General features: G+C 39.1%; 1 protein-coding gene across 5 annotated transcripts in view; it reads left to right on the forward strand.

The window, feature by feature from the left end:
- The window catches only part of MACROD2 (mono-ADP ribosylhydrolase 2), a 996145-nt gene that overhangs the window by 228930 nt on the left and 741361 nt on the right, over window positions 1-25854 (forward strand). For all 5 annotated transcript variants that reach the window (XM_081189152.1, XM_081189150.1, XM_081189149.1 and 2 more), the window contains exon 5: window positions 7560-7676. In XM_081189152.1, the coding sequence (XP_081045278.1) occupies window positions 7560-7676 (117 nt within the window). The remainder of the gene's footprint in view (window positions 1-7559; window positions 7677-25854) is intronic.

Here is a 25854-nt window from a genome sequence, read left to right on the forward strand (position 1 = left end):
TTAATTGAGAGCGATCTAGATCAATAGTGCTTTAAACACATCTACATGTCTGGCTAGGTCTGGCACATAGAATAGAATCATAGAGTTGGAATAGACCACAAGGGCCATCGAGTCCAACCCCCTGCCAAGCAGGAAACACCATCAGAGCACCCCTGACATATGGTTGTCAAGCCTCTGCTTAAAGACCTCCAAAGTAGGAGACTCCACCACACTCCTTGGCAGCAAATTCCACTGTCGAACAGCTCTTACTGTCAGGAAGTTCTTCCTAATGTTTAGGTGGAATCTTCTTTCTTGTAGTTTGGATCCATTGCTCCGTGTCCGCTTCTCTGGAGCAGCAGAAAACACCTTTCTCCCTCCTCTATATGACATCCTTTTATATATTTGAACATGGCTATCATATCACCCCTTAACCTCCTCTTCTCCTTACAGCAGGAGAAGATCTTACAGCAGGTTTTGAATATGAGAGCGGTTTTCATTTTTACTGTTGGCTATGCACTGGATCCCTGACTAATGCCAACCATGGATTTAGAAGCCTAGATTAGAAAGCAAGGAGAGAATAGTTTACAGCAGGGGTAGTCAACCTTTTTATACCTACCACCCACTAATGCATCTTTCTTGATGGTAAAATTTCCTTACTGCCCACCAGTGCTCGATGGAAGGATTCAACTTGTGGCGTAGAACCCCCTACTGCCCACCTAGAATCCTGAAATGCCCACTAGTGGGCGGTAAGGACTAGGTTGACAACCCCTGGTTTACAGGGTCAACTAGAGTCTCCCCTTTGTAAACAAAAGGACCTTCCTTATGGAATATTGTTGAAGTGAGTTGAGCAAAAGTCCAGAGGCAATAGGCATACAAGAGAGGTGAATTTAGTGTGTCTGGAAATTCAGAGATTCACTAGGGCTTGTATATGACTAAGTCATACTCAGAGTAAACCCACTGAAATATTTGAACTTAAGTTAGTGAACACCACTGATTGAAATGTGTCTACTGAAGATAAGTTGGTTAGATTCAACCCTATGCTTTTAATCTTTTCAGATTTCTTTATGGTTTGTTACTCATTCTTGTGCAAACAACAAGAATTACATGATTGGCAATGCAAATGGATTACATTAAGGAGATTGTAATTTGCTTCTATCTTCCTCTCCCAGGCAGACTTTACCAGTATTGCTCAACTGGAATAACTCCATTTTTTCCTTTTCCGTAATGACTTATCAAGTCAGCATAAGCCACAGAGCACACAGTTTGAGCGGCTTTTAGAAGCCATGTCAGAAATATTTCCTATTGGCTCTTCTCCCTCAACCTTTCTGCTATAGCATCTCTGGGATCTTTCATTTAGCATTGCCCCCAATATTTACTATATTGGTCAACAACATTGCACAGCAGATAGCATACTTCAGAGTAACTCCTTCAACAATTTTCTGTGGGAAGTTAATTAGCAAAAATGTTACATGGGAAAAGAATATTGCCCTTTCTCCTGCGTTAAATGATATAGTGCTGATATTATTTTTATTTCAAGCACACTGGGTTCTTTTTTTTTATTACATAGCATCTGCAAGGTCAAAAGACATTTATAGCCTTCCTTTCCCTGTATGATTGCTTAATTTTGCTGTGGTGTTTGATTATGTTAACATTTCTATCATCGTCTGAGGGAGGCAAGGCTAGATATGTGTAATATTTTTGTTAACAAAGCATCTCCTGGCACCATTAAAGCTGTTTGCTTTGCCCTGGATTAATTTGCAATTCTTAAGGATTTCCCCCCTCCCCTCAGTAAGAAATACATTTATTTGCATTGTACATCATTAAATTGTCCAGTGTCGGCTGTATAATTTTAACTATTAAGTTTTGAAGAGCTGCTAAGAGTTTTAGCACTCAGCTACTGTATAAGTAATTCATGAGCCTGCATTTAGCTTTGTAATATTCTTTTATTGTGTGCTTTGAAAGGACATTGCCCATGGCTTTTTTGTCGGCCCTCCTTGACAAATCTAAATGCTATACTCATTGGTTTTAATATACTTCAAGCAGGATCCCCCTAGCAAATGATTATGTCCTTGCATCTTCTCCTAAGCAATTATTTTCAGAGTGATAAAATAGATAGTTTGCTTCCCTGTTTGTGGAGCAAACAATTGATCATGCCAGTATTGCATATTTTCCCTCAAGGATAATGCTTCTACCAATTTCCTATGAAGAGAACGTATAGTTTGTGGGTGGAGGTGTTGGGCCTCTGCAGAGATTTTGGTTGTCCCTTTAAGATCTGAAAGGATACTTCTTATACCCACATAGCTGTGAGGAGAAGATTTTAATTTCCCCCCTTCTTAATTCTCAATTGCAAATCACTCCATTTTGAGTTACATAAACAGACAAATATCCCCTAATTTGTAACACAAAGCTTTGCCCTAAATCTTATAAATTATAGTCTTACATAAATATCTAGACATTTGTGGATATTGGACAATGAACACTACTGCTTGTTCGTTTGTTTTGTAATGCTGGTGTTTCTCAGGCAATTGAACTAATACTTTGCAAATATGTTTCACATTTATTTTCAAACCATTAATTCACAACTACCTCACAATTTGTAGGGCTGTCCCAAAATATTTTGCTACGTGGCGCAGAACAGCCGGCTTGTCCAAAATTAAGTTGCATAGAACTGAAAGCTAGCCAAGTTATTTTGGCATGTAAGGTATAAAACCCCACAGATGTCTCTTCCTGGGAGTAATAAAATACGACAGTAAGGCATTAAATAAGTAACAATTTGCTACCCTTTCATGACCCCCAAAGATCAGTTGCCTGAGGCGGCTGTCACACGCTGCCTAGCGGTAGGGGTGGTGCTACGATGGTGGTGCTACAATTATGCAGTGGCTATTAGTGGAGGGTGTTTTTTTCCTGCTTGCCCAGGTCTCTTTGACACCCATGCTTGGGATGTCAGGCTCAGTTTATACAGTTCTTTACCCTCAGAATCAAGGATTAAAGATTGTAAGGATTGGTCTTAATGAACAGGTGGCCTTAATTCTACAAAGAGCCAGTGCGGTGTAGTGGTTAAGAGTGGTAGACTCGTAATCTGGTGAACCGGATTCGCGTCTCCGCTCTTCCACATGCAGTTGCTGGGTGACCTTGGGCTTTTCTGCAGTCTCTCAGCCCCACTCACCTCACAGAGTGTTTGTTGTGGGGGAGGAAGGGAAAGGAGAATGTTATCCGCTTTGAGACTCCTTCAGGTAGTGATAAAGCGGGATATCAAATCCAAACTCTTCCCTTCTTCTCTACGATGCACCCCACAAGTGAAAATTACACAGGTCCAGAGTCAGGGCAGGTAGGCACAACTCCAGGCTCGTATCATGTATACGTGCTGCAGTGTTTGAGCTCGGTGTGAATTATCCTGCTGTAAAAATGTTTTGGGTATCCTGCTTTTAGTAGCCAGCTTTTACAGTATATATCTCTATATAAAATTCCAATGCATGCTTCAGAATACAGTCATACCTTGGGTTAAAGACGCTTCAGGTTAAATCTTTTCAGGTTGCGTCCTGCGGCGACCCGGAAGTAACAGGTTACTTCCGGGTTTTGCCGCTTGCGCATGCGCAGACGCTCAAAATGACGTCACGTGCATGTGCAGACGTGGCAAATTGTGACCTGCGCACGCGCAGACGCGGGGTGCGTTCTGCTCATGATGCAAACGGGGCTCCAAAATGGATCTTGTTTGCATCCAGAGGTACCACTGTAGAAAGTTAGCATAATGAACAAAATGTCAATTTCCTTGGAAATTCCTTATTATTCCCTATACTCTTGCAACTTAAAAGCCTGTCAGTTTATCCATTAGTCCTATACTGTATATCCCATTATTTATGTAACCATTATGTAAATGTACATGGGAAGTCACTCTTTCGCTTCTTGGCAATCAGGATTTTAGCAGCACAGGCACATATTTTGTACATTTATTACCAGGGTGAAAAATACTGAATGTTTCGAATGGAGAGGTTTGAAAATGCAATTCCATAATTGTGCTTGCCCATGATGATTAAAATACACTTCAGAATAGCATTTTGTAAATTTAATGAGTCAGGTTCAGGATGGATTTGAGTATCAAAAGGAATCATTTATGTGTGCTTTCCCCCCCCCCCCTTAAAAAAATCTAGGCGGAATTCCCGAAATCTCACAAAGGCATAATACACTTCAAAGCATACAACTGAGTTTCTAGAACATAATAAAGATAGACCCTCAGTTTCTGCTAACTTTTGTGACCATGGTGGACTGAATGCTTGATGTTGCTAGATCAACAGCTGCCAAAATGATCCTCTCCACTCCCTTCCTCAGTTTTGTTGAATGTTACGAAAATCATTTCAGAGAGAGTTGAAATGGGCACTGAATAATTATTGGGTCAGCAAAACGGAACACATACTCCATCTAATGCTTTCAAAGCACCTATGTTTGCAACCTGTATACTGTTATTAGCAACACTATGCACTGCTGTTAATTAGCAATTCTGAAAATTAATATTCCACTCAGCTTCATTTATTTCTCTACTGCAACACCAGCAGCATCATTCAAATTTCAGAGCTTCCAACATAGCAGAATTATTGGAGATGTTATGGGTGTATATGTTGCCCACCATGACTCATCTCTATGGTGTCAGTCAAGTAGCTTCTTTGAATTTGAAAAGAAATGAAGGATATAAACTTTAGTGCTGATGCCCCATGGCATAGACTTAGACTCTGCTCTTTGGTTCTCTTTATGTCTATAAACAGCAGCAACTATCTGTTTCTAGAACTGCAGTGTTTTGACAGGTGAATTGAATCTGGATTTTGAAACCCATTCTGATCTAGAATTGTGCTCTTTAATATCATCTGGGGTAAGTTGGGCTTACACGTCTGCCTTATACCTAGTGCCTCACCTGGCATCATCAATCTTACTAGATGTGTGAGGCGAGTTCCCATCCCTCCGTATAAAGCTGCTCAGGCTTAGAATAAGCACTGTCACACATCAACTTAATATTTAGGCAGACCATGTAGTCAGGAGCAGGAATGCAGAGCACAGAAGAGAGAAAAATAAGCACCTCAACTTTCTTCAAGAAGTAATCTAGCACAATTAAACCACAAGGTCAGAGACAGAGTGCAACAAATCTGCCACAAGGCGGCAACCACCAAAGGAGGTAATTAGTGAACAAAGTTGGCTCACTGCATAACTGCTTTGATGCTTTGGGTAAAGAGGTCTACAGATCTTCAAATAAGGCTTTTTCCAGGCAGCCCAGGGTAAGGCTTCACTCATGGAACAGGCAGACTTTCCTGGAATCCACTGACCAGGGAGTCCTTATTGAAAGCCTAAAGGTCACCTCAGCACAGTCAATATACTTAAAGCAAATTTTACTAGATAGTTCTTGTGTAGAGCCATCACTAGTTGATCCTTTTTTGCTATTTTTTTCTAGCAAAACCAGTAAACAGAGATGGAAGCCACTTCCCATGTTATCCTTCAGTAATGAAGCCATCCAGACAATATAGTGGTGTTAGCAACGTTAACTTGTCCTATGAGTTCCTATGGGTTCTAGCAGACCTATTTGTTTTGCAGATTTATGCTCTGATGCCCCCTCCTGTTGCTGGTGGTCTGCTTGGGCCCTTTAGGGTTTGTGTGTAGGAAGTTATCTTGGTCACATATAGCTAACAGTTCCTGCCAAATACCTACCTACCTACCTACCTTCCTTCCTTCCTTTCATCATTCATCATTTTTTAATTTGTATACCGTCTTTCTGTCTTACAATACTCAAGGCGGTTTACAAGCTGAAGAAACAAAAAATGTACATCTTCTAACAATCTAATGCAATACAAAAATGTGACAATAAAACTTTAAAATAGGCAACCTACATAAAAAGTAACATTCAACAATCATTAGAATAGTATGAAATAATAAAAACATATAAAAGTTAATCAGAAATCCACTCAACAGTTACAATAAATAATTTCTAAACTATAATCAATAAAACAACGGCAAGCCCTTTCTTTCTTTCTTTCTTTCTTTCTTTCTTTCTTTCTTTCTTTCTTTCTTTCCAACACACTAGAAGTCAGCTCAACCCTCAAGGCATTTGGGGGGGGGGATGACAGCCGGCAAGATTCATAAAAAAGAGGGCCTTGCTGGGCTCTGATGTGAGCCCCATTGCCTTCTTTCCTCAATAAGTGATTGTCAGTGGAACTCTGAAAAACACTCACAGATTCCTTCTGGCTTGGACCAGAATCCAATTGGGGTGAAATAGATCTGGGGAGGGACAGTTGTTAGAAATTTTGAATTCCACCCCATCACAACTCTGAATCTAAAAATTCCATAAGGCAGACACATCACAATTTCCTTTTCTTATGTAAATATTTATATGATTAGAGACTTTTAATTTGGGGCATATCCTACTACTTTTTTGTTTTGTTGCCATAATCTCTGAACATATGTAGGGAACATATGGCATCCATGGGTTTCTTATAAGAAATTATTAATATTGCCACTGATGTAGTGACTTGCAATAATTACTATGTTGTTTTAATTGTTTTTAATTATTCTTTTCATTACTTTGCTTCTAATTAGAAAAAATATATTTATCCCATTGCTTGTGAATAGACTAAAATTGCTTTGACTGTTTGTTTTCCTCTTCCTTCTCCCTGCCGTTCTCATCTATGCTTCCACTATTAATATTTTTCCCTAAAGCTCTTGAGAACAATAAGCATTAAGCATTGCACCACTAACTTTTAGATGATTTTACAGTTTCGGCTGTTACAATTTAAATGATTGGTTGGGGTTTTTTTTTGAATATTGCAATAGCAAGATGTAAGTTGAAAGAGAGATACTGTTGTGCTGTGCAAATTGTTCTGCATTAAAAGACTTTATGATGTGGGAAGTACTAAGCAATCTGGCAGAATAGTTTTATTTATTTAATTTATTTCTAACATTTAATAGCCCGCCAGCTAATACAAAAGGGATTAGACAGCACCCACAAGGTAGTATTAAATTATGCTTTCATTTTCACGCTGTCTTTTAATAACAAAACCAAATTTTCTTCTTGCTTGGTAACTGGCTAAGTAAATAATCAACGACCTTAACACAGGGGGATTGTACTGTGAGAATTACTTTTGTATATACTCACTGGATCTTTCTTTTTATGTGTGTATCCATGCCTGGTGATCACAGTAAAATTCCTGTAGCTCCATGACATATCTAGTTCAAATTAGGGTCCCACAGATTTTTTGGCAGCTTTGGGGGAGCTTGCTACAAATTTGTTCATTTCCACCAGTTGAGGGGCAATTACCTTTTCTTGTTCCCCCCCTCTACCTCCAAATGTCTCAGGAGCACATGGAATAGAGTTGTTTCAGTTGGGCCTCTACTACCTCATCTTAAATAATGGTGCCCCCCCACATTAAAATTATTGGGTTTTGGACAATCTGCAAATATTAATATAGTGTTAGAGGGTAGTTTCTGCTGAAACTGATTTTTTTTTTTTAAATCTGCATTAAATGCCTCAGCTTTAGTCCAGTTAGACTTTGATTACTGAAGTTTTTAAAAATATATATATGTAATTTCTTCCCTCTTTCTTTTAGTTGATGGCTGTATTCATAGAGCTGCGGGCCCCTGTCTAGTCGCTGAATGTCGCAACCTGAGTGGCTGTGAAACTGGACAAGCAAAAATTACTTGTGGTTATGACCTGCCCGCAAAATGTAAGTAAGCTACTTTCCCCTCACACATTTTTTAAAAATCAAGCTGAAACTTTATACATACCTCACTTCCCAACACGATAAATCAAGTGAGGCATTCACTTACCAAATTAGCAGTAAGATTAAATTAAGCGTACTTCGGGATGACCTTTGTCCTTCGGAGGAATTGAGATGTTTTAAGAGGCTGAGCTTCTTTTGAGTAAGGGAAACATGCATGTTTACGTTTTGAATCATAGCAGACCATAGATTGTTTTGCATATGCTTGTGTTTATGAAAAACCTTCAACAGTTTTAACAAAATGTACATTATCAAATTGATCTGCATGGTGGACAGCTTCTATAAATGGTGCCGATATCTTGGCTGTGAAATGCATTTTGAGCCAAGGAGATCAAAGTGATGTATTTTGTGTTTTCAGCTGCTGTGTATAGGCTGATTGGCAATTACTGTGACAGCATCTGTCACAGTTAAGCATTCAGTGGAATACTGTTCTCAGCACCAGAATGTTTTCTCTCTCTTTGAAAGTCGAATTGTCAAAATTCCCATTATATGTAAATAGAGGAAAATAGGTTATTTTACTGACCTTCTTGCATAGCTATTTAGCCACACTTGGGAAAGTAAACACTGAAATAGCAATTGTTTGCAGCCGGGATGTAAAATGACACCACAAAGAAGTGGGGCATATTGTGCTCAAATTTTGGAACGTCAGGGCAGTATTTAGCAATCCAACTCAGTTGTGTGAGACTGTGTTGCAGGAGCTGGAAACTTTTGTGCTCTCTTTGTTATATGATGTTCTGAGTTTGCGGAGCGGGGGTGGCTAGTTCCCCCATAGATGTGTTATGACTTTGTAAGGGGCCAGATCCCCCTAAATTCTTAGATTTAGTTAATGTTAGGAATAAATCAGTGCTGGGAGTATTAGTGGAAGCTACCAGGTGCTGAATCTAGCAGCTTCAAAAAGAGGCTAACCAGTTTCCCATGCTAAGAAGAAGATGGGTTGTTATTAGCAAGGAACAAAGAGTACTTGACCATTAGGAATGATTGGCAGTGCAAATGCTGCCAACCAGCTGTGAGGGGAGAGAGATTTTCTGTTCATCAGGCATTGGCTTTTCCACCTGCCTTGCCCCACCCTCCAGATTGTTACAATAAAATAAAAATAAAATAATATTAAAACACAGCATTTCCTCATCCTGTCCCAACAATTAGAAAAGTGTACAGTGGTACCTCAGGTTACAAACACCTCGGGTTACAAACTCCGCTAACCCGGAAGTAGAATGGAAATTGCGTGGCAGCAGGAGGCCCCATTAGCTAAAGGTCAGATTTGAAAGGTAGTCTACATTTTATTGTATTTTCAGTCTTGGTTTGCTCATCCAGTATGTTCATTGCAATTTTCCTCCATGGGACAAAAGAAGAAGAAACAAATTTTGGATGTTGTAACTTGTATGTGAAGAGCTAAATTTCAGTGAAAAACAAGAAGCAATAGGCTGTTTTGAAAATTCAAGCTTATAACTATATAGAGTGAACATTCTGTGAAGTTGTATATGGGTGTGACAGCAAAAATATAAACATTCCCAAGTAGACAAATATTATTACTTATACTACGTTAAACAGGAAGCTGACATGTGGGAAACAGATGCCTTGGGGGTACACCAAATGACTACCTGGGAACCTCAGACTACAGCAGTGCTATAAAGCAACATGGAATTAGAGTTTCCATAAAGACACATTTATGTCAATATTTCTATATCAAATTTAGATTATTTAATTATTATGTTAACACAAGATTTAAAAGCCGAGAAGCCTGTAGATCATCCAAGGACCTGGGGGCTGTGAAGGATATATATATATATATATATATATATATTGTGTGTGTGTGTGTGTGTGTTCTCAACCTTAATAGTATAACTACATTATAAACTACCTCAAGAACTTGGTTATAATGTATGGCACAGCAGCTTAATGTTTGGTTGGTGGTTGTTTATTCTTTCATTTGTTCAAAGTATTTTTACCCCTCTCTTTAGCTGAGGGCAGGCAGAAGGCTCTCAGAGTGTCTTGTAACTATGACTAACATGAGAAGACAGCCCCCTGCTCTCAGGGTTATAATCTACAAAAATGCAGTACGGACAGAAAAGGGATTAGTAGGGAAGAGGGGGAAAACAGATGAACTGGTAAGAATTCAAGAGTATCTGGTGTATCGGCGGAGCCAGTTGAGAAGCCTTGTAGCCTGATTTAGTAGAAGGAGAAGAAGGAGGCGGATGGAGCTGGTTGCTCTGGGGAGTCCAGTGACTGGTCTGAGAGAATTTGATCATATCTTAATGGTGAAACTAAGGCAGTATAATCTGATCAGTTCCTGGATGGGAGAACACTGTGTGTCCATGTAAGAGTTTTCTAAAGGAAGACTGGGATATATGCCTAGCAGAAATAGGTAAGGTAAAGATAAAGGACCCCAGGACGGTTAAGTCCAGTCAAAGGTGACTATGGGGCACGGCACTCATCTCGCTTTCAGGCTGAGGGAACCAGCGTTTGTCCACAGACAGCTTTCTGGGTCATGTGGCCAGCATGACTGAACCGCTTCTGGCGCAACAGAACACCGTGACGGAAACCAGAGCGCACGGAAATGCTGTTTACCTTCCCGCCGCAGGGGTACTTATTTATCTACTTGCACTAGTGTGCTTTTGAACTGCTAGGTTGGCAGAAGCTGGGACACAGCAACGGGAGCTCACTACCGTCGTGCGGATTCAAACCACCGACCTTCCAATCAGCAAGTTCAAGAGGCTCAGTGGTTTAGACCACAGTGCAACCCGCGTCCCCTCCTAGCAGTAAAAGCAGTAAAGGAATAGGGTCATAACCATATATACTAATATCAGAGTCCTGTGGGAGACTGCTGTTGCTTATGGACCTACAGTGGCATAGTCCATGCAGAAGACAGAAATATCAAGAAATTTGGAGAAACGCCAAGGTTTCTCTTTAGAAAATCCTTTAGAAAAATGAGGAAAGCCCAAAACAGCTAAATGGAGACTGAGCATAAATGAGCATCCTTCTCAGTGACCATGTAATACTTACTCACTGTAAGTGGGAGAGCAAAGGGAGAATGAAGCAGAGGGGCCAGAATCCTGAACACACCTTTTAAAAACATGCCTTTTTAAAATTCAGGATCATACCAGAGGTTTTATGCTGATCTTAATTTACACACTCCAGAAATGTATTAACATAGTCACTACCCATTAGGTAACACTGTGTGGCTATTGATTTATCTTTCTGATCAATTTAATGTTACAATGTAGATCAATCCAAAGTGATAATGTAAATGTGCTCGCCAAGGCAATTCCTGCTGTGATATAAGTAGTGATATTGGCATTATCCACAGTGGGAATAATTAGCCAGTTTAATTAGAGATTAGAAAGCACTCATTGTGTATTCATAATAATCTGTCTTTATTTAAAACTTTATACTTGAGGTCATTAGCCTTAAGGTGGGATGATTTAAATCTATGTACTTGTTTTTATACCATTTAGGAAAATATAATTAAATCAGTACATTACATAGATATTAATTGCAGTGCATTGGTTACAAACTGGACAATAAATATTGCTGTTATTGTTAAACATATATTTATTTTATGTGTGTGTGTGTGTGTGTGTGTATATATTCAGACACTCGACTTTATTAAAATATAGCTAGAATAATACAGTGGTACCTCGGGTTACATATGCTTCAGGTTACATACACTTCCTGTTACAGACTCCGCTAACCCAGAAATAGTGCTTCAGGTTAAGAACTTTGCTTCAGGTTGAGAAAAGAAATCGTGCTCCGGCGGCGCAGCGGCAGCGGGAGGCCCCATTAGCTAAAGTGGTGCTTCAGGTTAAGAACAGTTTCAGGTTAAGAACAGACCTCCGGAACGAATTAAGTACTTAACCCGAGGTACCACTGTACAGTGATGGCAAATGTCAGACTGCACATGATACTACTCAACTGCATGTAGTTTTCCATAACCTTTTTTTACACCAAATGAAATAGTGGAGGCTGCAATCTGCAGTTGAACCCCTGTGCAGAAATCACAGAATCATGGAACTGTAGAGTTGGAAGGGACCCCAAAGGTCATCTTGTCCAACCCCCAAAGGTCAACTTGTCCAATGCAGGAATTTCAACTGAATCATACATGACAGATGACCATCCAACCTCTTCTTAAAAACCACCAAGGAAGGAGAGTCCACCCATCTCATGGAAGTCTGTTCCACTATTGAACAGTTCCTACTGTCAGAAAGTTCTTCTTGAATCTCCCTTCTTGTAACTTGCAATCACTGGTTTGGGTCCTAGCCTCCAGAGCAGGAGAAAACAAGTTTGCTCCATCCTTCATGTGACAGCCCTTTAGATATTTGAAGATGGCTATCATATCTCCTCTCAGACTTCTCTTTACCAGGCTAAACATACTCATCTCCTTCAACCTTTCTTCATAAGACTTGGTTTCCAGACCCTTTATCCTTTCCTCTTGTGCAAGGTTCCCCTTAAAACAAATAAATCTGCCTCTCTCTGTTCCTCACTAGCTGCCCCCCCCCCAAGAATGCATATCCATGTCAGCATTGGACAAAAACAGTGCCCAAATGGTATCACATGCAGTGTCCTTTGCATGAAGAAATCAACTGTTCAAATCTCCCATTTCAAATTCTCTCTGTAGGCTGAGTTAGACAAGCCAATGTTTTTGAGCCTCATCTTTCTACAGTGCTTAACTTACAATAATGTTGCCAGTGTTGCACGTGTATTCATGCAATGGAGGTATGTTAATTCTCCATTATGTGTCTTTTTCCTTGGGCAAAATCTCTAAATATTTAATGGGGAAATTGTGCTAAACTTAATTTAATGAGCTGCGTGCTCCCAAGTTTAAGGCCTGTTGCTTCCTTATTAGTGTGAAAGTATCCCCAGGATGTTTGCTACCCTATACATCCAAGAGGAAGGGTGTGTTTTCTGTATATAGCAAAGATATCTTGCCACCAGAAGAAAGAAAACTACTTGCAATTGGATTGAGTCCAACAGGATTTAGTCTGTGATTTAGGATTGGACCTTTGTGGACTTGCTCTCAATTTCACTCCTTTATTTGACTCTGATACCATAAACCTGCAGAACTGCTGTATCCACAATCTACCTGCAAGGCTCATAACATTCAGATCCTAAGGGGGAATACTTCAGAGAGCCAAGAGTTTTGAAATACCTGGGACACTGTTAATGATTAGAAGTGATTAATTATGATGTTCCAAGTAAGTTTTAGCATGTAATAAGAGGAAATGAGGCATTAAAGAGTATTTATGCAGGAGAATTCAGAGATAACTATAAAAAATACTACTTTGGTTTCTGAAGTAGTCTTAAGAGGAAAATGGGAGGAACATCAGATATAAATAACTTGCTTGCCTTCTTATAGACTTAAAATAGCTGTCACTTTAGATAGCTATTACTGTTTGAAGTGGAGAAAAATAATGCAATATCACATTCACTGATTAAGTCTTGTCGAACTTGTACCAGAAGTGGGAAAGAAATCCTGACATTAACGTTGTAACAAGAAACTGATACTAGACCTTACTGTATTCCTGGTAATGACCAGCAACAAATGTTGAGGTGTGATTGCGAGGCCACATTTAAATTCCCACAGTGTAATGAGAAGGGCCGACTTCCTGACACTAGAATATTCAAAGTACACGCAGATGCTTTATGAAAAGTGCCATTTCAGCAGAAAGACAGTACCAAAAGGGGTGCTTGAAAGCAAGAGAAAAGGTTTCACATTTAAACTCTGCAGAACCAGGACTTAATCTGTCAGTGTCCTATTTTAGCATCTTAGTGAAAGCCAGGGGGCAATACTGCAAGATTTTCTCCATTCTGAGTCAGACCAAAATAAAATGTGTGTGTGTGTGTGTATGTGTGTGTCGTGTGGTATTGTGAATGCTACTGCCAGTTGGCTCAGTGAATTTGTGATTGCGAAGGTTGTAAATTTCCCATTGAAGCCTGACCTCTATGGGCTGATTCTATATTATGCAAGGAAGATAAAACAAATTGTATGTATTTGCATTTATTCAAAATCTAGATTGCAGTAGAAAAATTGCATCACAATTCCTACTGTGTTTTTCCCCTCTTGTCTTGAGAAAACAAAACAAAAAACAAAAAAACTCCACCCAGTGCTCTATCTCCAAGTTAAGTATTGCACACAGTGCTGGAAAGACCGTAGAGGTCAGGCAATCGGCCTTACAGGGAAGCACAATTAATGGGATATCTACCAAGAGCAGCAATGTAGTGATCCCTTTGGTAGTGCAGGGAGCTCATCATGACAGCCACCAGTGTCACGCTTCCAAAGAAATTATGGCACCTCTGCTGATTTATTATTTATTTAACAAAATTTATATTCCACTCACTCAAACAATAGACTTCTAAGTGGCTGACGAAAGACAACCTAGGATATTCATGAAAAACACTAATAAAAGCAAACATTAAAAAGCTAATGAAACTTTGACCTTTCTGAAGTGTACCTCTGGGTTTAGTTTGCTTTTGGCCACATATTTTTAAATCTGTCCTTAACTGCATAGAAAATGTTTTTGCCTCTTATTTCCTGTCTCATTTATTAGGCAGGGCTTTATATAGTGAAGTAAAACCAGGCTGTGTGAAATAGCAGGCTTCCTTTAATTGTGAGTTTCTTTTAAAACCTTGAATCAGTCAGGTGATTTGGGCCTGGATTCAGCTAAGCTGGTGCACTAACAGAAACCAGTGCAAGGGCCCTCTCTGGCTCAATGGGATGTCACCCTTCTCCTTCCCTTTGTACTCCTGCACTTCCCCAAATACTCTCTGAAAGGTCAAGAGAAATCCCAGAATGGCACATGGGTGGAGGAGAGTGGTATCATTCCATCTGACAAACAGAAAAGCTTTTGCTGGTGGATTGATCAGAAGTGCCCAACTTTGAATTTCTCCCTTTTCTTTTTCAGTACAAGGTGCTTTTGATGTTACTCATTTTCCTAAGAACATTAACTCTTATGTTTAAGTTTTTGGAATTTTTAAATGCAAAATACATAGCAGGAGATTGGTAGATGTTAAACCCAGATACTATTTTATTTGAGAAAACGGGTCATCCATTTGGAAATAAATAATCCTCAGCCTTTCAAAAAAAAATTCTGAACTGGAAAATGACCACTGAGATTCTTAAATTAAATTTTAGGAAAAAGTGAGATAAAAAAATATATATAGTTTTCTTTATTTATCATGAGTAATTTGACCAGCTGCTCAAAACTGCATTTAGGGTGTTCAGAATTTGTGAAAATATGCTTTACAGAGATGGTGCCAATGAGCTATTACTGTAAGGCCCAATTATTCCCCCCCCCTCTCTCTCTCTCTGTCACACACACACACACACACACACACACACACACACACACTTACCTGGTCCAATATTATTGGGGGAAATTATATAACTAAAGAGTATAGGGAAAAAAGAGATATATACAGTATAATAAAATATCATTATGGTCTATAAGGAACTAAGATCAAGTATGTAAGAAAAGATACATATAATACAAAGGAGGCCCCTCTGTTTGCATTATCGTCATGTCGGTTTCTTAATATGAAAGACAAACAATTTCAGGCTCATTTGTACAACCTTGAATTTCACACTGGCTCATTCCCATGCTTTCACAGGCTCAGAGGGGAATGCAAAACCTGTCTCCTGCTTCTGGATGCATGCTGAGCTGCAGCCACATAGGGTTTTTGTACTCAATCCTAAACACCGCTTTTATGAGAAGTTATAATCACTGGAATCAGTGAGTGTCTAGGAGTCGTGGTCAGGTTGAAGAGTACCTTTTTGTGTTCATGGCAGGAAAACATCAGTTAGTGTGGTGTAGTGAGCCAGTGTAGTGTAGTGGTTAAGAGCGGTGGACTTGTAATCTGGTGAACCGGGTTCGTGTCCCCGCTCCTCCACATGCAGCTGCTGGGTGACCTTGGGCCAGTCACACTTCTCTGAAGTCACTCAGCCCCACTCACCTTACAGAGTGTTTGTTGTGGGGGAGGAAGGGAAGGGAAAGGAGAATGTTAGCCGCTTTGAGACTCCTTCGGGTAGTGATAAAGCAGGATATCAAATCCAAACTCTTCTTCAGTCTGGATTGATGACAAAAAAAGAAAAAAGAGCACAACTGTGGCTACTACTCCTTAGAAGTCCTTGTGAATTAGCCTTCAGAATCATAAGTTATGACTGTGATAAGTATCTTCTGCTAATGGCATCTTCTGATTACCCAGCAAAAGCCTCAAGAACCTAATCTACCAGACCATGACTAGATAACAAAATTATTCAACTTGAACTCAATAGGGAGGCGAAAATATATAGTTTGCAAAGGCAAACAAAATTACCTACATGTTGCTATAGTAAAAAAGCTGCTCATCATTTAATTGGTAAGTAATGTTATGAATACTTACCAGTGAATAAGACTAACAATGCATGCTAAGTGCTAGCCTTAGTTTTGAGTCGCTAGAAAACAGCTTCACCATTGTTAATTGTTGCAGATTTATCCCCCCTCTTTTGTTTTTTCTGACTTCAAAAATGCTATAACTGAGTGACTTGTGGTTTAGTAATGTGAAAATATTGCTAATATTTAGAAGTAGTACAATTTTATGGGTACTTGGAGTCTGTCACCCATAATATGAAAAGAAAATCATGCTTCCTTTTCTTAGCTGTTGCCCTTCTTAGTTATATTAGCAATTGTAATTTCCATCCACTTGGTAATGGGTTTGTTTTTCTCTCTCTTCAGGTTATAGTATTCTGCATTCAATCTCTGTTTTGAAAGGGAGTTTAACTGATAGGGTCACATAGCTATTTAGTGCAATATGGGAGAAGATAATAAATTTGACTTTTAGTGTCTAGTGTAGTAATTGTATCACATCTATATGATGAGTTAGTACAGTGCTGGACCTCTTGATTGATTGCTATATTTTTGAATTAATTCCCCTGCTCTAGTTACCCCTTTGGGGAAGACATGATTTAATTTAGGTCTTCAGTTTGTAGAAGGAAAATCAAAATTATACTTCTGTTAAAGCCTAATTTTCTGGCAATTTTTTAAATCTTATAATTTTTTTTTGGTTCTTGAACTGGTTTCTAAAACCCACAGCAAATGGTTTTCAATTAATCCTAACCATGCTGCTGGCTTTTGTGTAATAGGCAATTACCACTGAGATCTGGATTGAACCCATCAATTAATTTTACATAGGCCAATGAGTGGCTGCCAAATGGTAAGGACTTTGTTAGTACTGACCTGAACTGGAGTTGAACCAGAAACCTGTAATTGAAAACTTCTATAGCTGACCCATTACTAATCCAGTCCCACCTGCAGGTCTTTATTACTTCAAGTATGCAGAAAATCACATTAGACACAGGTGTGCCATGCCAGATTTAGTGTCTTCAAGGAGCACAGTAGTCTGGGTTTGTAAAACTCCATTCAATGTGAAAGTTGATTTCCTTTTCTCCCCAGAATGTAAATTAGCAGACTAAAACAAAACAAACCTCTTAATGTTAATGTCTCCTGGTTTGCTATGGAGAAACTACAGAAACTACAGATCTAACAGCTGAAGTCCATGTAACAAATAGCTTATAGGTGAAGTTCTACTGTACAGTTGCTCATTTTCCATTGAGTTTGTATATTACTGCTGACTGCACATATTGGACAGAGACACCACACACACATACATCCCTTTTGACAAACATTCCTACTGAAAGGAATGAGAACTGGGCGAAAGCTAACAAAATGAATTTCAATAAGGACAAAGAGAAGGTTCTACATTTAGGCAAGAAGAATCAGCTGCACAAATATAAGATGGGGGACACCCGACTTGCCAGTAGTACATTTGAAAAGGACGTAGGGCTCTTAGTAGATAACAGGCTTAACATGAGTTAACAAAAAATCCTAACGCTATTCTAAGCTGCATCCACAGAAGTATAGTATTATAGTCCTGCTCTGCTCTGCCTTGGTTGGACCACATCTGGAGTACTGTGTCCAGTTCTGGAAACCACAGTTTAAGAAGGATATTGACTAGCTGGAATGTGTACAGAGGAAGGCAGCCAAAATGATCCAATGTCTGGAAATCAAGCAGTATGAGGAAATTGAGTATGTGTGTAACTATGGCCTGTACTCTACTAACAAGTTCCATCAAGGATTTCTTCTTGCACAATGGAAATTCCTCCCTTTTCCTCCCCATGCCTCATTGGGATGGGGAAACTCCTAGAACAGATTTAGGTAGAGCACAGGGGAAAGAGAAGGAGAGAATGTTATGTTTGCACAGGGAGAAATTGCACTGATAGAATATTCATATTAGCATTATGATGGATTCCACCCTTAAGGTTGGTATTTGAAAATGAGGCTTATATAAGTGGCTACTGTGTATCCAGCTTTTTACAAGGGGCAGTTTTCTTTCTAACATGAACTTTATGTAATGGAATTGTTAAATCAGGACCTATAGATCTATGTATGTAAAACAATAAGGCATATTGAGAAAGAAGGAATATATATGGATGTGTTAAAAATAAAACAAGCTCCATTTCTTTATAGTAATTTTATACTCCAAATTAACAGCTGCAGTACATGTAGAATGGCTTGATGATTTTTACTAATTCATTATTATTAATGTTTTGTGAACTACTAATTCATTATTATTAATGTTTTGTGAATTTGTAGTAGAACATCTTAAACTACATACAAACTGAAGTTCAACTTTCCAGCTAGTGTAGAAATTATCTTTACCATATTGTAGTACATTTTGAGGGACGCCACGTTCCCTTTTATGGAAACATATAGAAATATCTGTTTTCAGAATTTTAGCAGACAAAAGTAAGTTATTTTCTCTCTGAGTCTCTGCAAGCACTGAAACCGTAGATCACCCTGAAGGATAAGCAAAAGGAAGTACTTCATTATGCAATATAAAAATTACAATAAAAACCTGTGTTAATATTAGATTAACTGGAAGGTGTTGTTGTGGCACATACATAGATTCTGAAAGGACTGGGGATCTCAATGGAGGATAGAGGCTGTCAGTAGCTATTAGCTGTAATGGTTGAGAATTAAACTTTTCTGCCCAGAGGCAATATATGTCTGATTAGCCTATGCTGGGAAAAATATAGATATCACTGTCATGCCTTGAGCACTGGGTAGGCAACTTTCAAAAACTACTGGGATTCCATTGGACCTTTGCATTAACCAAGCAAACCAGTTGCTAAGTTTGTCTGTTCCATCAGTTATCACAAGATGGAAACACCGAGGCAATGTGTGCTCTGTAGATGCCATCAGCTTCGGACCACATTAACTGCCAGGGCTTCCTCACAATAAGTCTTTTAAGATTAATACATTAATTGAGGGACGCGGGTGGCACTGTGGGTTAAACTACAGAGCCTTGGACTTGCCGATCAGAAGGTCGGCGATTCGAATTCCCGCAATGGGGTGAGCTCCCGTTTCTCAGTCCTTGCTCCTGCCAACCTAGCAGTTCGAAAGCACGTCAAAGTGCAAGTAGATAAATAGATATCGCTCCAGCGGGAAGGTAAACTGTGTTTCCGCGCGCTGCTCTGGTTCACCAGAAGCGGCTTAGTCATGCTGGCCACATGAACCGGAAGCTGTACACCGGCTCCCTTGGCCAATAAAGCAAGATGAGCGCCGCAACCCCAGAGTCAGTCACGACTGGACCTAATGGTCAGGGGTCCCTTTACCCTTTTAACACATTAATTATCTGAGGTCTTCTGGAGAAAAATAAAAATGCTAGAACCATGCCCCCGCCCCTCACAGGCTTGGGCAAAAAACCCCAATCATTCCATCCTTGACAGTCCCCCCCAAGTCTCCTAGCATGAAAGCAGAGAGAATTGCAGAGGACCTACATCTCCAGTCAGACTCTGGGCTTTGTTTTTCTGATCAGCACACTGCTTATCAGTGCATGGGGGAGCTGATGAGTGAGGGAAGGAAGAATTAAGCCTCTTTCATTTCTCCATTTGCCACGGTTGCCTCTGCCCCTGCCTGTTTGGGGGGGGGAGGCATTGTGAACCTTCGGATAAATGTGTGAAGGTTAAGAGTGGGGCTTCATTTCCTGTTCTGATCAGCCACACACCCCTTGGCTGTACGGACTACCTGAAAATGGTTAAAGAGTGTAGAATTGTAGTTAATGAGGTGTTGAGAGTTCTATTAGAAATCCCTTCCTCTCTAAACTACAGTTCCCACGATTCCTTGATGCAAGAGGAGGTCTGCTAAACTAGTGTATGGAACAGTGCTTCTCAATCTTTTAAAGCCATGCCCTCTTTTAGCTAACATAAAAAAACAAAATACACCGTCAATCTCCCTTCTCCGAATTATTTTCTTTGAATTTTCAAAAGGGTTGAAATATTGTGATGATACACACACACACACACACACACACACACACACAAACACTTTTAAAAAAAAGACATGGTGGAGTATTCCACCAGTTGAGAAACACTGCTACATGTGTTGTATGCATGGAAAGAGAGTTATTAACACTTACTTTTTAAACGTCATGAAAGTCTAGAGAAAGCAAAGTATTCTCCATAAATATTAAGCCACACATAATATATATAAAAAAATTCTGCTCATTCTTGCTCCTTCAGGTGTTGAAAAATATTTGATTGTGATTTCTTAGTTTCAAAAACCAGTCTTAGCTTGCCTTCTGATGACATAAAGATATAAGATGTTCGTTTTCATAGCAGAGCATACGGCATGATTAAACCTACCAGGCTTTAACTTGTAAATACTTGATAAAAATAAATGGTGCAATCAACAGGAAGAGGTGCACGTGTGATAGTTTGGGTGTGAAAAATCTTAGTTTTGAAAAATCAATTTGTGTGAATTTCACATGCTGTCAGAAAATGACAGACTGATGTTGTGTCCTTTTAGGGTTTTTTATTAAAATGTGTTCTGTATCAAAATGCACACTGCTTTTCCCATAGTTCTAAAAACCTTGTTGGCCATCCTGGAATGCACCGTATTATCAGTTCAACTGCTCTTTCATAGTATAATAATAATAATAATAATAATAATAATAATAATAATAATAATAATAAATTCTTGCAGAATGCCCTCCCATCAGATGTTAAAAAGATAAGCAACTACATGATTTTTAGAAGACATCTGAAGCAACCCTCTATAGTGAACTTTTTAATGCTTGATGTTTTATTGTGTTTTTATATAGTTCTGGAAGCCCCAGAGTGGCTGGGGCAACCCAGTCAGATGGACAGCATATGATAATAATAGTAGTAGTAGTAGTAGTAGTAGTAGTAGTAGTAATTCATTCTGGAATAAGTCAGAAAGCTCTCATTTTTTCACTGTTACAAGAATTTTAGTCCATTGACTGTAATACTAAACCGAACACATACAACAAGCCTCATATACACACTCTCTCTCTTTCTCTGTGTATTGATTTCATTCATTTTTAAAGCCAATTATATACTGGCCTTCAGCAGTCCTTCCAGGGCAGTTTGCAAAAATAATATAAAATACAAAAACCAAGGTAAAATATGTTGCATTCAGTGCTGCTGTTCTGTTTACACAACAGTCTTCCACATGTGAAACAAAACTTCCCTGTCCTCTCCGGCCACTTTCAACCCCTGAATGTGAGGTTCGAGAGATGAAGGGAAAGACTTGCTGCTTGAGCAGAAACCAACTTGCACAGGGCTGGATACAATTCAGTGGTCTGCACATGTTAAATAGCACTATGTATCTAAGCCAAGGAAATGAAATGTCTCCACCCGGTACCAAAAATTTAGTAATAGTACTGCCAGGCAACCATCTTAAAGGGGAGAACGTTTTATAAAAGTGGGACTATTATCTGAGAAGGCCCTCTGTCTGGTTGCCACATACCTCATGTCAGATAAGTGCACTCTTGCAATATTTTCATGCAGACGTTGAGTGTCACTGATGTCTATATTTGTGCCATACTTTGACACTTCGGCACCAAACTTTCTATCATAACCATATTGACCTACCCAGTGTGGTGTAGTGGTTAAGAGCGGTAGTCTCGTAATCTGGGGAACCGGGTTCGCGTCTCCGTTCCTCCACATGCAGCTGCTGGGTGACCTTGGGCTAGTCACATTTCTTTGAGGTCTCTCAGCCCCACTCACCTCACAGAGTGTTTGTTGTGGGGGAGGAAGGGAAAGGAGAATGTTAGCCGCTTTGAGACTCCTTAACGGGAGTGAAAGGGTATCAAATCCAAACTTCTTCTTCTTCTAATTCTTCTTCTTCTTCTTCCCATCCCACTAATCGCCTTTCTCAACAGCTGTTTACATTTTAGGGCATTGTGCTTGCAAAAGGTTTAATAAATGTTAAGATAAATTCCTTGAGTCAGTGTGTTGTCAAGACATTAATTACACATGTGCAGCAACATGTGCTAAAATGGATAGGGATCTGAAACTTTCCGGGAGAACTAGTACCATAATTCTTAACCAATGGAAGGAACTCAGTGTGGATTTTGCCTGCAGCTTCCTTGGAGTAAAACCAGCCACATACATTTAATTTGTGGTTTCAGGCTTCTGAGGATTGTGAGATTGTGAAAATTGTATATTCGTGTTATTTAATGGATGGGTTACTGTGAAGAGAAATAGGATGCAGTCATCCGTTTTTGTTCCTGTATCACCAGCTTGAAACATTTTTACTTTAAAAGTCAGAATGTTCAACCAAGTTGATCAGGATTGTAGTTTGTAAAAGAAATTTCATAATGAGGCATTGACAAAGAAAGCAGGTATTTTGCATCCTAGCATATGGAAGAATCATCTTTACTGGATGAGCAATTTTGTTCTTGAACTTGGCCATTTCTTTAACTTTCGTTATAGCATACTCAAGAAGGCCATTATGTTGCAAATATCAAAATGTAAGTGGCTTTACAAAATGGGACAGTAGCTCACACTTCTTGGAAGAAAATTATTATGTCATCTTGAATTTTATTTAGCATAGGCCACAATGTACTTTTCAGCTAAGACAGAATTTGAATTGACATTCCTCTTCGAATCAGTCTAAATTATTTTTTGCGGGAAGTGATGAATGCATAATGTTATTTGTTCATCTTCTAGTACATCATGCATGTTATCTTTTATTTGACTGAGGAAGTTGTATATTCTTAGCATATTCATACATTCGTAAACCAATAAGTGAGTAAAATTGTTGATCCAGTATAGGTCCTTGCAAGGAATGCTGTTTACTAATTTTAAAGACCTTGTGTGGCAATATCATTCTAGTTTTTAAACTGGATAAATTATTCCACTTCTCCCTGGCCTTTGGCTAATTAAACAATCTATGGCCTTTTAAATGGGGGGGGGGCAGTGTTTTTCTTCTAGAAAAAAAGTGCCAGTACTTACCATGAAGTTGAGTACTAATTAAAAGTTCCACACTTTTAACGAGTGTTTTTCTTCTAGAAAAAAATGGTTCTGGTACTATGTACCCTTGAGTAAGGTAAAGGTAAAGGGACCCCTGACCATTAGGTCCAGTCGTGGCCGACTCTGGGGTTGTGGCGCTCATCTCGCTTTATTGGCCGAGGGAACCGGCGTACAGCTTCTGGGTCATGTGGCCAGCATGACTAAGCCGCTTCTGGTGAACCAGAGCAGCGCACGGAAACGCCGTTTACCTTCCCACCGGAGTGGTACCTATTTATCTACTTGCACTTTGATGTGCTTTCGAACTGCTAGGTTGGCAGGAGCAGGGACCGAGCAACGGGAGCTCACCCCGTCGCGGGGATTCAAACCGCCGACCTTCTGATCAGCAAGCCCTAGGCTTTGTGGTTTAACCCACAGTGCCACCCGCGTCCCTACCCTTGAGTACCTGTAGGGAAAAATACACTGGTGGGGGTATTGTTTTTGTTTGCTATTATGGTATGTATTTTTGTGTTGTTATATTGTAAACCACCATGTGATCTTTGGATGAAGGGTCGCATAGAAATTTAATAAATAATAATATCTAAAGGAAAGAAATTTATTGAGGAAGTGATTAGACAGAGTGGGGTTTCCACAGGGTGGGGATACTCTTAAGCAGCATTATGGAGTAACAATTGAGTAGCAAAACTTTTATGTATGTTTTATTTGTATTCATTTAGAAGACTTAAAGGCTGCCTTTAAGAGCAAACTTACACCATAAAATAACCATAATAGTAAATATCATGAAATACACAATCATAAAGCTTTGATAAGCTGTATTAAGCTATTTATTAGAATGCATAAACCACTTAATCAAAGAGGGTTGTATCCAATGAAATTGTTTTGTTTGCACAAGGACTTCTATTTGCACAACAGAACTTGAATCAATTGAAAACAATTATCTATATATAAATAAAATTAAGATTTATTTATTTTTTAATAGGCTGAGTAGGCAAAGAAACAGAATTTCACTGCAAACACTACAGTTTGTATGCAGTGCTGAAGGAAAAGTCCTAGCTGAAAAAAATCACAAGTTTTCGAATAAAATACTGATGATTATTCAGCAACCAAATTCCAAATTATGTGAAAAAGTAAGGTTCTCAAAGATTATCTCTTAAAGTGCTTTGATATTTTTAGTGTGAATCTGTTTTCCACAGTAAACAAATTTACTAGAATAAAGCATTAATCGCTTTATGTATTTATTTCTGTTCCTTTTTCTTTTACTGGCTTTGAATCAGCTAGCAAAACCAGTGTTGTAAGATGGGATTTTATCTATCAGTGCCTCATCTTTCACTTTTCCTTCTGCTTTAAGAAAAATAACACTGCTGGCTTTTGCTTTTCATGTCTGTGTTTTACTAAAAAAGTTATTGTGCTTTGGTTTTCTCCTCACTTTTGAACTATTGCTTGGAAAATCCATTTGCACTTTTTGTAAGGTATTTACATTTTGTTTTTACATGGAAAGCATTTTGTCATATAATTTTGTCAGTTCAGACAACTGGGAACATGTTTAAAACTGACTACCGTGTCAGGTTTGTATTAATGCCGTGTGTACGTCCAAACTGATCAAAACATGTGGCATACTCTGACCTTTACATGTCAGAAGGCTGATTGAATTGGGGGTGGGTGGGCAACAAGGCTTATTGAAGCAGGACAATTCAAATTATGTGGCAATTATTTTTAAAGCGCATGTCAGTTTATTTAAAGCTTTCCTTTAATAGTCCCATAATTTTAGGATTATGAAGCAATTCCTTAGAAAATTAGGACAGGAGAGCTCCCTTGGCAAGAGTAGTATTTTTAACAAAAAGCTTTGTCCTGCACCACATAATGAAGGATATTTGAGAGGCTTTGTGCTGATTGTTCAAGACACACAAGACCAGGAAACTTCACTTTGCATTCATTCGGAAACATCATTCTACCAGAAGCTATCGGAAAGCTGATACAAAAGTGGGGCTCAACTCTGTGTTTGGAGCTGTTTACAGGTTTTCACATGGCATTGTAAAGTGGCTGTCTAGACTTCAAGTGTTTTGGCTCTTGAGATTAATTGATGCAAGAGGCTAGCTCTCGTTTCCTCTAGCCTGTGTCTTGTGCACGCATGTGTGTATATTATTGAGACTGCTTCTGAAGTCTGTTCAATATGCTGACTTGACAGGTTTTGTTTTGGGCAGTTTCAGGCTGTGTTAAAATTTACTTTAATCAAATGCTATCCGCCATTCTGTTTTTCCTTGCAAAAAGTTATGGAGGGAAAGATGTCCAGGAACAAGAAACTGACTACATATTCTCAGAGGGCACACTAAGGAAGATTGCAATTCAAAGAATGTTCTGTTAGTTTTACTACTGGGATTCACTAATCTCTAAGTGCTTCCTATTATCTCTGGGCTTACTTTAGCTATGTGTGGTGTGAGGAGAAAACAATGCAGGAATTAATGGCTTATAACTGAAATGTGGTACATCTGCTCTGCAGAACAATGCATGCTTCTCCAAAATGCTGAGCGCTTGAATCATCCATTCATATATAACCTTAAAGGTCTGCTGCTATTTGCTAAGCATATTGGAAAATGTGAACCTAAATTTGTGTGTTCATTTTTAGATCCACAAGAATCTACCTTTAATGCTCCTGCCCTAAAGGCTGCTTTATACACATGGCAGCTTCTCTTAATTCCAGCCATCTCTTTATTCCGTCCAGACCCTCCTGAGATTGACTTATGCTCACAATCACATGAAGTTAGGAATATGTGAACCAAAAGTGTGTGCTAGTGGAGCTATACAGGACTGCAGCAGTGCTTT

This window comes from Podarcis bocagei (assembly GCF_964188305.1).
Source record: "Podarcis bocagei genome assembly, chromosome: 3".
NCBI lineage: Eukaryota > Metazoa > Chordata > Lepidosauria > Squamata > Lacertidae > Podarcis > Podarcis bocagei.